Below are 12828 nucleotides of genomic sequence, written 5' to 3' on the forward strand. Positions count from 1 at the left end.
TGCACCAAACACGCAGTTTCACAGATATGAAAGCACAGTCAAATACATATAAACGTCATGAGCTCCAACACACACACACACACACAGTGGGTGTCAGTCATATCCAACTCTCTGTTGTAGGCAGCTCGGGGAGACACGTACTGCACGTGCAAAGCACAGCGCGTCATGTCTGTTGAAAGAATAGCGCAGATTCACAAACAGTTCGCTGCGTCTCTTCCAGTTCAGCTTTAAGATTTCTTTTACCCCACTTTCGATCGTGGCTACGTTGGTAGCACTCACGGACAGGCGACTGTGGAGTTCTGGGTCCAAACCCCAACACAGGCAAACAGCAGATTGAGTTTAGTCCTTTTTTTTAGCGTCCTAACATTCAGGGGACTGTTTTACCGGCTCCCCCCCCCCCCCCCCCCACCCCCCCAGATGAAACGACATTACCATTATTAGATGTTGAAATCCATTTTCAGTGGCTTTCGACTCTTACTTTAAACGTTATTCTGCTCAGTTTTGGTGCGGATTCAGTCACAAAACTAACATGCCGCCATCTTGCTTTTTCCCATTTCGGTTCCGCATACCATGAAAATGCAAACAAAAAACATGGCGGCTTGAGACGACAAGTGTCGGTTCGGGTTCATGTTATGGGTCATTTAGCATCGTGTTGTGCCTATTTCTTGATTTTAGAAGGGTCGACTACACGCAACTTGTCATTTCTCATGTGCATCTGTTCCAAAACACGCGAAACTGTTTCGTTTAAATAGGTGCAATAAGTTAGGACGCTGAAACAGGACATTACCCGCGGATTGTTTCGGCTCGTGGTCGGCTGCTGACCAGCGTCGGGTATGTAGCTCAGGTGGGAAGAAAGGGTACACACAGTCGTGAAAAATCCACCTCACTTACTCGTCTTTGAGTAGCTGCTTAACTCTCTCCATACGAACGGCGAAAGAAACGACGTTAACAGCGTTTCACCCCAATTACCATCATCAAAATATTGCAAGAGGAAGACTTATACTGAAGAGGTGAATGTTGACAAAGAATACCACAATTCTGACGACGGAAGCTAAAGGTTGGGTCATTCAGACACCCACTGGACATCCGAGGGGTTTGTGCAGAGGAGAAGAGAGGACTGGCCGTACTGAGTGAGTTAAACTGACGTTAAACTGACGTAGGTGGTGTCTGTAGCATATCTCGAGCCTTGCTTGAGGTCGGGATGTATTTTGACTGGAAATGCGGAGTGCAGCCGTGTGATGTAATTGTCTACCTGAATGAGAACCTACAGTAGTCTGCCTTTGTGATCCCCGTTCTGACTCGTAAAAATGTCCTTTCAGTTGTGGGATTTTTTTTTTTTTTTTTTTTTTTTTAAGGGGATGTCGGGTTGTGGCATATACAGTACATATCATCGGTAAAAAGATCACATACACTATTTAAGTGAAGACTTAAGAGCATCTTAACATGTTCATCAAACACTAAATAAACGCAGGTGAGGCGGGGGAGCACGTGATAGTTCTGCAAACACCCTCTCACATTTTTTTCATCAATCATTTATCACATTTGGAGTCACCAAATTTCCAGCACTTTTCATTTTCCTGCAAACAACAAAAGTCTGAACAAAGTGACAAGTAGCCTTTATATCTGACACCCCCATCCCCTTATCTACAATGTTATCTTTAACCAGTCCTGCTTTTAAATCGATCATAATTATTGTGAAATTACCTTTTTCATGGTGACTAGCCTCTTGAAATGGTCCCTCACATCCGGTGCGCTACATTTCGCGTATGCGCGTTTTGCCTGCACGTGTTTTGACAACTGACTGTCAAATACGTTCGTTTCGCCTATACCTTGTCCACTGCAGTACCGTGGACATCCAACTACATTTTGATTAAGTTCATTAATGGCATCAACGTCTGTCTAAATGTGCATTCTAATTGTCAGTTGCATATGAGCATTGAGTCCAGCTTTTGAATGAGACTTTTGCCTGTTTATAAAGGCGTCTTCAGTCCTTTTCAGGCGTTCGTTTCGTCTATGGATGGCTGTTTTATGTGCTTTTCGGAGTTCAGAAGACACAATGCACATCCAGTTTCAGATTCAATTCTGATGACTAATGTTTGTTTGTTTGTTTGTATTTCTTTTTATCACAACAGATTTCTCTGTGTGAAATTCGGGCTGCTCTCCCCAGGGAGAGCACGTCGCTACACTACAGCGCCACTCTTTTTTTTTTTCTCTTTTTTTTCCGTGTAATATATTTGAAATATGTTAAGTTGTATAATCAATAATAGATAATCCCCAGTCGGATGAATAAAGATGTTTTGTATTCGTGCAAAATGCATGGACTGACTCTGTTTTCTTAGAAGCTGAAGTTGAAAAAAAAAAAGGTTCTGTCAGGAGATGTGAGTATGACTTCACATGTAAAATGCAAGCTGAAGTTGAAAAAAGTTTCTATAAGAAAATGTGAGCAGGACTTCACCTGTTGCGTGCGTAGGCGAAACGAATAGGCGAAACGAACCTACTGACACGAGGGCGACAAAGGAGTGGACCGGATTTGGAGAACAAAGAGTAGGCGAAACGTGTGGTTCCCCTCTCATTTGCACCACACTCACGCTATTTTGCACGAAATAATTTTCCCGTTTCAGACACTTTGGTCCCGGAGCAACAGACACGTCTTTCTCTGCGGTTTGCGTTAATCAATTCAAGGGCGATAAATTTTGGTGGTTCTCCGACCATATATTACGACACTGTCGTAGACCGAAGCGACGTGTCCTGCCAAGGAAGACATCTGCCGAAAGTGGGAGAGATAAGCCGTTTAGTGAGAATGATCTCAGTAGAGTAGGGTTAAAATGCCTCTCTCTCTCTCTCTCTCTCTCTCTCTCTCTCTCTCTCTCTCTCACACACACACACACACACTGGGTGAATGAGTGCGCGTGGAGGCGGTGCGCGCGCGTGCAAGTGTATGGGATGAGGGGAGCCTGCGTATGTGTTTGTGTGTGAGTGTGTGTTTGTGTCTTTGTATGTAAAACTTTAATAACGGGCGCAATAGCCGAGTTTAATTGACGGGCGCAATAGCCGAGTGGTTTAAGCGTTGGACTTTCATTCTGAGGGTCCCGGGTTCGAATCACGGTAACGGCGCCTGGTGGGTAAAGGGTCGTGATTTTTCCGATCTCCCAGGGTCAACATTTGTGCAGACCTGCTAGTGCCTGAACCCCCTTCGTGTGTATACGCACGCAGAAGATCAAATACGTACGTTAAAGATCCTGTAACTCATGTCAGTGTTCGGTGGGTTATGGAGACACGAAAATAGCCAGCATGCATAAAGACCACGGCAGAGTCATCGGCAAGTCGATGTTGGTCGTGTAACGGAAAATGTTAGTAATGGTCAAAGTTATGACCGCTGAACATTAATTAACTCTCTCCATACGAACGGCGAAAGAGACGACGTTAACAGCGTTTCACCCCAATTACCATCATCAAAATATTGCAAGCGGAAGGCTCTTATACTGAAGAGGTGAATGTTGACAAAGAATACCACAATTCTGACGACGGAAGCTAAAGGTTGGGTCATTCAGACACCCACTGGACATCCGAGGGGTCTGTGTAGAGGAGAAGAGAGGACTGGCCGTAATGAGTGAGTTAATGGAAGAAGAAGAATAAGTACAGAGATATCCAATGCTCTAACCATGATGATTTTTTTTTCCAATCGGAATATTTTTTTTTAATGTATTGTAGCCGGTCGGCTATTGCAATGACGCTAAACATGTCCACGGCATCTTTTCGATGATGAAGTGCACGATGAATATAACCTCACTACATCGGAATGTGGTGGCCCATCGTCCATGGGAAGTTCCCAACTTAAAAAAAAATGTCTAAGACTGTTGCTTTTGTTGTTTTTTCAAGCGTTTGCATACATTAATGCTAATTAATGGATAGCTGGGGTTGGCTTTGCCATGTTTGGGACAGTGTGTACACACACACACATACACGCAAGCAGCACGCACACACACGCACGCACACACACACACACACACACACACACATATATAGATAGATAGATAGATAGATAGATAGATAGATAGATAGATAGATAGATATATACACACAAGCAGCACACACACAGACACACACACACGCACACACACACACACACACACACACACACACACACACACACACACACACACACACAGAGAGAGTCAGAAAGATAGTCAAACAACAGGACAGACAGACACACGAAGAAAAAGATAGAGTGGGTGATGATTATAAACAGCGACATTTTACATATCAGGATGGGGGTAGGGGGGGAGAACACGATCATTTCACGTATCACTGAAATTAGAGAAGTGTTCCCTCACTTGAGACAAATAATAGGAAAAGAGAAAAGATTCAAGATTCAAAAAATTTATTACTCAAGGATAAAGATTTTAGGCATTGCCTAGTCTTCCAATCTGTCCTTGTGACAACAGAAAAAAGGAGAGAGGGAGACAGACAGACAGACATCAAGACAGACACGCATGAAAAGAAATGAAGAGAGGGGGCAGGAGGAGCGGAATTATTCTTCTTCTTCTTCTTTGCGTTCGACAGCTACGCAGTCAGGGTCGAAGTCCGAGGGATGCCACAAACTCGGACGTCCGGTGAAGATCGGCTGCCGTCCCCCAGAGCTTGGTGTAGAGGTCAGCACCCCCAGGCCAGGACTGCTGCCGCATCTTCTCATACAGGGGGCAGTCTTGGAGAATATGGGATGGGGTCTGGTCAGCCTGGCCGCAATCACATAGGGATGTGGCTGCCACTCCAAGGAATTATTCAAAAACAGCGATTGTTCACTGCATCAGGAAGCCGGAAGCAGTCGTCCCTAAACTGATTTGCATAATGACCCATGGCCTCTAAAGATCGTTAGGAGGAGGGGGTGGGGGGGTGGAGGAGGAGGGACGGTATATAAATGGGGGATGGGGAATTGTTTAAGCCCATGAATATATGGAAACAAGATCAGTCATAGCCAAAAAGCTTTTTTTTTTAATGAACCTTTTTTAATTAAAAATATATATATATATTATTGCTGTTGTTATTAAATCATAATAAAATAAGCCCTGGGCGTTTACAAATAGAACACACACGTAAATAGGTAAATATCAAAAAAGAAAAAAGTGAACACAAGATACCAAACATTATTAGATTATTTCCCCCCCTCCCCGCACCCCCCCCCCCCCCCCAACACACACACACATACACACACACAACACACGCAAGCACCCGCGCACGCACACACACGTCTTAACACACAATCATAATTTGTACATAATCAGAAATACAACCTGCAAATTCTGATATTCTCAAACTCACTCGCTCACTAATAGTCATTTAAGTCCATACTGGAAATGGATGAGCTGTTGAGGATTATTCAGGAGGGGGAAAGGTAGGTCTTCAGACAGGATTTGAGAGACTGCAGCGAAGATGAGTGACGGAGAGGCTGAGGAAGTTGAATCAAAAGAATGGGGGCTTGGTATGAAAAACTGCGTTGGCCATACGTTTTGATTCGAACAAGGAGGATCCTAAGCAGGCGGTTGTCAGAAGAAGAGCGGAGCTGGCGTGAGCGTATGTAAGGATGAATGAGATCCGAAAGATACTGTGGACCAGTAGCCTCAATGGACTTGAAACAAAGAGAGACGACTTTGTAAATTATTCTTTCTTGTGCTGGGAGCCAGTGTAAAGCACGAAGGAGAGGAGAGGCGTGATCAAATTTAGAGGAACGAAAGACAAGGCGAGCAGCATGGTTCTGGACTTTCTGAAGCTTTGCAGTGAGGTGGCTGAGTGAACTGACAAGAAAGAAATTACAATAATCCAGGCGGGACAGCCCAAAGCTTACTCTAAATCTTGACCAACAAAGAGCCATTCAGAGGAGAGCGAGAGAAAAAAGAGAGAGTGACGTTGACACTGACACAGGATTCATTGTGAAGGCCTTCGACTCACACACAAAAGGTGTTAGGGGGTGGGTGGGGGGGGGATACAATGGGACAATTCAACATATAAAAGAATCCATATTTCGCTCGTCCAAACAAAATAACCGAAAGAGAGAGAGAGAAGAAAAACAGGCCACAGCAGGCTCGTACAGTGGTCAGCTACGCCATTTTCACAAGATGTAGCACATGACAACGCTTGACCCCGCCAGCGAAATGAATGTGACGGCAGTGAATGGTGGGTCGTATCAGTGACCCATCTCTTGACCAATGAGATGAAAGCTATTCTTTTGACTGTGCTCTTACCACTGCAGGAAACGTCAACCAGTGAAATATTGGAGGGGTGGGGAGGATGTCCTTTCGTCTGTTAAAAAAAAATATATATATTGCCATTGAAACATAATCATTTTTTATTTCTCCAGAATTATTGACTTGTGAGGTGAAAGTAAATGATTTATTCACAACAAAGAACTAACCAGTAAGAGGAGGGGGGCGAGGGTGGGGGGGTGGGGAGTTACCCATTGGTTTCAGATATTTCACGAAAACTGCACACCATTTCAAGCAGATCATTGGAACATGCAAAGACCTGCTGACATCAGAACAGAATATATAACTACATTGATATGGTTACGTAATAAGATACATCGGCCCTGGGTGTTAAGTTATTGTGGTCGAGTTTGTGCTAAACGTTCTGTTCAGACGATAAACATAGTATTCTAAATATCACTCAGACTGGAAAGACGTTCGATCGGAGACTACTCATTCCACAAACCAGATCCAGTGCATAGCAGCATTTTCGTGATCAAAGAGCTTCATTAAGAAATCCAGGAAGATACCACACATGAAACTTCCAACAAACACAGAAAAAAAAAATGTATGGTAGATCAAATGAGTCATTCTGAACAAAACTCCCATGACAACTGATGACTAGCGAAAGACTAATGAAACACTACGGCGTCAGAAGACTGCTAATATTCTTGTCCGTTTCTCTTAACTCTTCGTCTGCTGTCTTCAACCATTCCCAATCCCCCTATTCATCTCTCTCTCTCTCTCTCTCTCTCTCTCTCTCTCTCTCTCTCTCTCTCTCTCTCTCTCTCTCCTCTTTCTATCTCCGTGTCTCCGCTTGTCGTATTTGTCAACGTTGTCACGGCTGACGAGCGGAGATTAGCTCCGCTTCCCCTTTTCAGTCACAATGGCACGATTGTCTTTTCACTGCGCTTGCATTGTCATCTTACGGCGTTTTGCCGCAATTTGTGCCTTCTTTTCAGGTAGCTTTGATTTTATTTGACTATAATAGTTTTGTTGTTGCAGTGTTCTTGTTTTTGGGTTTGTTTGTTGGTGTTTTTTTGGGTGTTTTTTTTCATTTTGAATTTATGGATTGATGTTGTGTGTGTGTGTGTGTGTGTGTGTGTGCGTGCGTGCGTATGTGTATGTGTGTGTGTGTGTATGTTTGCTTGTTTGTTTGTGTGTGAGAGGTGGGGGAGGAGGGGGGGGGGGTGTTCACCCCTGTCTTTATGTTGTCTCGCTCTCTGTCTCTCTGTTTCTCTTTTCTTCTTCTTCTTCTTCTTCTCTCTCTCTCTCTCTCTCTCTCTCTCTCTCTCTCTCTCTCTCTCTCCCTCTCTCTCTCTCTCTCTCTCTCTTGGGGAACTGTCGGAAGGGCAAGAGACTCTATACTGTATCATACACCAGAGGTTTAAACTGAAATCAGTTACGCGAACAAAAACTCGCATCAACCGAGTGACGCGATCTGTGATGAACTACAAGCGACCGACGCCCAGACGATTTAGACACGAACTGATGCCCAGATAGAACAAGCACGCTCAAACCATGATTCGGAGGTGGCACCTTCTCATTAGGTAGAACTGTCGTTGGATGAGCATGGAGGCGGTCATCGCTCTTAAGGAGACAATTTATTTATTATTCTTGTAATTCTTAGTCCAGCCGACCGCACAGGGCCATATCAGGACCGTCAAACCATACAAATGCTCAACACAAAACTATCACATCTATTAAAAAAAAAAAGGAAAAAAAAAACAACACTAAGACAAAGCCACAAAACAGTTCATGACACAGTATCCCAACCATTTACCTCCTTATGGCAAATAAGACTAGGCCATGCTGAGGACGCCAACCATTCCGCTGAATTTATCATCACCAAATTACAAACAATCGTAAAAAAAGGGGTGAAAACAATACTTCAAAGCCAAACAATATATATACATATATATATATATATATATATATGTATATATATATATATGTATATATATATATATATATATACATATATAGAGAGAGAGATAGATAGATCTATATATATAAGGCCATATGGGCAAATAACACTGCAGAATGGGCAGCTAGTGTCCATCCCAGTGTTGACATCTCACTACCTAATCGCCAGAGCAAAACAGCACAGATAGTACATCATAGACTGCGGACTGTCAGTCTGTCTCTCTATCTCTATCTCTGTCTGCCTGCCTGTCTTTCTGTCTGTCTTTATGTTCTCTCTCTCTCTCTCTCTCTCTCTCTCTCTCTCTCTCTCTCTCTGTAACTCTCTGTGTGACTCTCTCTCTCTCTGACTTCCTCGTTCTCTCTCTCTCTCTCTCTCTCTCTCTCTCTCTATATATATATATATATATATATATATATATATATATATATATGTCGCTTTCTCTCTCGTCTGTCTATCTCTGCTCACCCACCCACTCCTTACCCCTCTCTTCCTCCATTTCTTCTCTTCTCTTCTCTCGCACGTGTTCACTGTCCACCCTTCTCTTTTCTTTTGGTTTTCGCTACAACCTTAATCCTTGAATAATAATAAATAAATAAATAAATAGAATAAGATAAGATTTGAATTTTTTTTTTTTTAATTAAAAAAAAGACGTTTTGATCTCTGAATTATGTGGTTCCTCAATGCTTCCAGATCATCACCACGCTCAGACGAGGCTTCTCTCAGGAAGCCGGCGGAGACGACAGGAGCAACAGCAACAGCAACAGCAACAGCAGCGGCGTGTCGCCGTACCACATCCCCCTCGTGCCCGCCGAGACCTACTTCCTCACTCCAGACCCCCACCACCACGACCACAGCCTGACAGGAGGGGGAGGAGGGGGAAAGCACTCCAGATCCTCCAGGTCCTACTCCAGCTCCCAGTCCGTGTCTTCCTTCGGCGCTTCCACCATCACGACTTCCGCCCCGGCCTCCAGCCGGAAGTGTCTGCCACCGGAAGTGGCGGAGGAAAAGCGGAAGTCCCGGCGCAGGCGCACGGCGGCTTACGTGTGTCTGGGCGTGCTGGGTCTGGCGCTGGTGGCGCTGGCGGTCGGCGTCATTCTGCACTTCCTGCTGGAGTCAGGTAGCATTGGAGGAGGAAAAGAGAAGGCTGATTCCAGAGCCCATCAGTAAAAACACCCCGCCTCGGGGCTGGATAGATATAAGGATGTAAAGTTTGTAATCAGTATCATAGCGTGTATAAAACTGTGAGCGTGGAATTCTTCTTGTTCTTCTTCCTGTTCTTGTTTTTCTTCCTCTTCTTCTGCTTCTTCTTCTTGGCATTATCAGTAGTAGTAGTAGTAGTTACTAGTAATAGTAGTAGTAGCAGCGGCGGCGGCGGCAGTAGTAGTAGTAGTATCATCGTTTTCAAATCATAATCATTAATTGAAATTGATAACTTTGAATGACTGTCAGATTGAAACAATGACCAGTCGATTTTGAGAAACATTGATAATCCGTGCAGAAAGATGCGTCAGTCCTCCAACCAACAATGTTATGATGCCATAGAAAACTTGACTGAAAGGCATGGACAGTGTATTTACATAATCTGTTTACCTTTATTGTAATATAGTATTCCCTATATGAACCAAACTTTACAAGTATTTGTATTCGCTACATAAACTAATTCATTAGAATGGTCTATAGCATATATGGATTTTTTGTCATGGTTTTGATATTGTAAAGGAACAACAGGATTTGAATATTTTTGCTCACATTATCTTCCGTTGGATCAATAGATTTAACTTTACGTGGAAATGTAACATTTGATTTCTTTTATTCATGCTATCGTCTTTATATGTTTTAGATGTACGTGTTATGAATGATTTATTCCAAGCAAACAAAAAAAAACATTATTCTGAATATGCATGTAATCGGAGAATGCCTACTTACCTTGTGCAGCAGTATTGAAGATAACATGCCAAATTGCCCAGATGTGTATGGTCACTCTTTAGCATCAAAAGAATAACTATCTCTTTAAGCGTACTTGTTGAATCAATCCACATCAGCCTTCCCTCTCTCCCCGCTTCTCTCCTCACACTCAAGATTGTATTAGGATTTGGATTTCCAAAATTTCAAATACTTAAAGAAAAATGATAATAATAAAGTAATAAAGCACAGTTTGCCACTGAAATCATCTCCTTTTCGTAAATTTCAGAGAACACAGGAGCTTGGGCGTCATTCACTTTCAGTTTAAAAACAAGAGTAGCTTTGTCGTTCAAAATAAAGCAGTTAAGCTAATTTTGATGCTCTCAAGTGGCCATACACGTCTCCATTTGTTTAGATGTTACTGATTGCTCTCCTTTTGGAGACCGCATCGCCATTATCCTGCGCCGCGATTTGTTTTTCTTTTTTATCTTATTTTTTCATGTTGTGTTTGTGTTCAATTCCCTGTCTGTCCCATCTCCCTACGTATGTCAGTGACATCAGCTGTTTGGAATGGTTTCGGTAAAATGCTGTAATTTGGGGAAAATTTTCACTGAAACGTCAATAATTTGGGAACGTTTATGTCAAAAGACATCGAAACCTTCACAGTCTTAATGTTGGAAATTGTTAAAAGATGATGATATGAAAAGAGACGAAGGAACATGATCTAGACGCTTATTCAATCTTTCTTTTATACATATCATGGAAGAGTATTATCTGCTGTTGAAAATGCTAAGGTTTTTCACATAGTAAGGTTGAAGACTTTTTTTCTTTTCTTTTTTTATTCAATCCATCCTTTTAAAAACAAATTACAGATTCGGTCAAAAAGCGTTTCGTCTGAAGGTAAAATTATGCCGCATTTTGCACAACTTTAATTCTAACGCTTTTGCGCTAGTTTACGGCGCTTATGGAGTCTGTGAGATGCTTAGAGTTTATGGAATGTTAAAGAAATGCGTTAACGCCTTTTGGTATACAAGCTCGCTGCGCATTTATCCTACCTATTGTACCTATTGCAACTTCAGTCGTCGAACAGTTTTGAAATGATATACTTTGGAGATGGGACGCAGAAGTTTTTACATTGCTCATGCTTTTTATTTTTCTCTCCAGTGTAGAAAAAAAAATGTATCTGCCGACAGATGACATGCGTGGCTATGCATTAAAGGACATTCAAAGTTAAAAAATGAAAAGAAAAAAAAACATCGTCTGTGTTTTTTTAGGAGAGAATGGAATATGTCCCTCTGGCACAACACAAAGTTAGGATTCTCTTTCGTACAGTCACACATCTCAAAGCTTTTTGACGACTGAAGTTGATCGGCTTAATGTCGTATTGTTGCTAGTTTGTTTCGTGTGCATGTATGTTGAACCATGTTCGCATTAACCACCACCCACTGTTTGTCTCTCTCACTCTCTCTGAGAGACACTCTGTCTGCCTCTGTCTCTGCCTCTCTGTCTCTCCATCTCTCTGTCTCTCTCTTTGACTCTCTCTCTCATTCTATTTCTGTTTCTCTCTCTCTCTCTCTCTCTCTCTCTCTCTCTCGTTCTATTTCTGTTTTTCTCTCTGTCTCTGTCTGTCTGTCTCTCCCTCTCTGTATATCTATGAAACTATTCATCTATCTATCTATCTACATATCTATCTCTCTGTCTATCTATCTATCTGTTTGTCTCTATCTATCTAACTGTCTGTCTGTCTATCTTTCTATCTATCTGTCTGTCTGTCTATCTATCTACCTATCTACCTGTCTGTTCCTCCTCTCTTTCTGTCTCAGATTCCCATTGTCGCTTTATGTCCGCTTCGTATGCATTCTTCTTCCCTCTTCAGTTTGCGTGTTGAGCGACATCTGTCAATCAGTAATGCATCATTTTTAGACATATTCGCTCATGTCTCAGTTCCAAGTGTTCCTGCACCAGGCAAAAGGAAGAAAGAAAACGTACACTGCACTGTTTAACACAGACTGCAAACTCTGCTGGCATTTACCACAATCCACCATCCAACACAGCTGCCTCACTTGCAGGTTTCCAAAGAGGCGTGTGGATCGCAAGCCGACCTTTAAAAAAAACCCTTCATCACCAAGGGAAAACAGTAGAAAGTGGGGTTTCGAGTCCTAAAACAATATCCAATATTCAAAAGAATGTGCCTAGAACTGAGAAAATGGTCTGGGGATATAGCACTCTAGATAAATTCTGTGAATTTTCAGTCTTCCAGAGTTATTTCCCTTCTGATGACGTCATCAGTGACGTCACTATACACGTATGAGATACGTGTTTGGCACTCAAGGGGTTTTTTAGTCCCAGCAGAACATGTCTCTGAACAATGGTAGCTTCTGTGAAGGATTAAATTAAACGTTACGTATCACGGAATGGAACAGCCAATAGCTCGGTATTTACGGAGTGTTGGAGGGGAGATAAATCTGCCTGAGAATATCTGAGGAATTAGGTTGCTACACTGCTGATTAACAAAAGCATATTTCTACAAAACGATTCACATGCTGTTGACTGGTATTTGGATGTAAATCGTAGTTGAAATGAGACAAGTTGTATCCCATGCAGACAGGTTACAAATGGGTATCAAGTGAGAATCAAGATGGAACAAACAGCATGTGGAGTGTTTTGACAAAGTTATAGCAGAAAATAACTTTTTTTTAAATAAAATGAGACAAAAAATTCCTATGCTACAACAAGTTATAAGAACCCACAGAAAAATGC

The 12828-nt window shown here is 42.4% G+C and overlaps 1 protein-coding gene across 1 annotated transcript in view; it reads left to right on the plus strand.

Annotated features, from left to right (window-relative positions):
- LOC143288740 (uncharacterized) overlaps positions 1-11281 on the plus strand; it is a 40200-nt gene extending 28919 nt beyond the window's left edge. Inside the window, exon 2 of the mRNA XM_076597366.1 lies at positions 8857-11281. Coding sequence (XP_076453481.1) covers positions 8857-9333 — 477 coding nt within the window. The 3' untranslated portion in view covers positions 9334-11281. The remainder of the gene's footprint in view (positions 1-8856) is intronic.
- Positions 11282-12828: the final 1547 nt, after the last annotated feature.

The sequence above is a fragment of the Babylonia areolata genome, chromosome 13, assembly GCF_041734735.1.
Source record: "Babylonia areolata isolate BAREFJ2019XMU chromosome 13, ASM4173473v1, whole genome shotgun sequence".
In the NCBI taxonomy this organism is placed as follows: domain Eukaryota; kingdom Metazoa; phylum Mollusca; class Gastropoda; order Neogastropoda; family Buccinidae; genus Babylonia; species Babylonia areolata.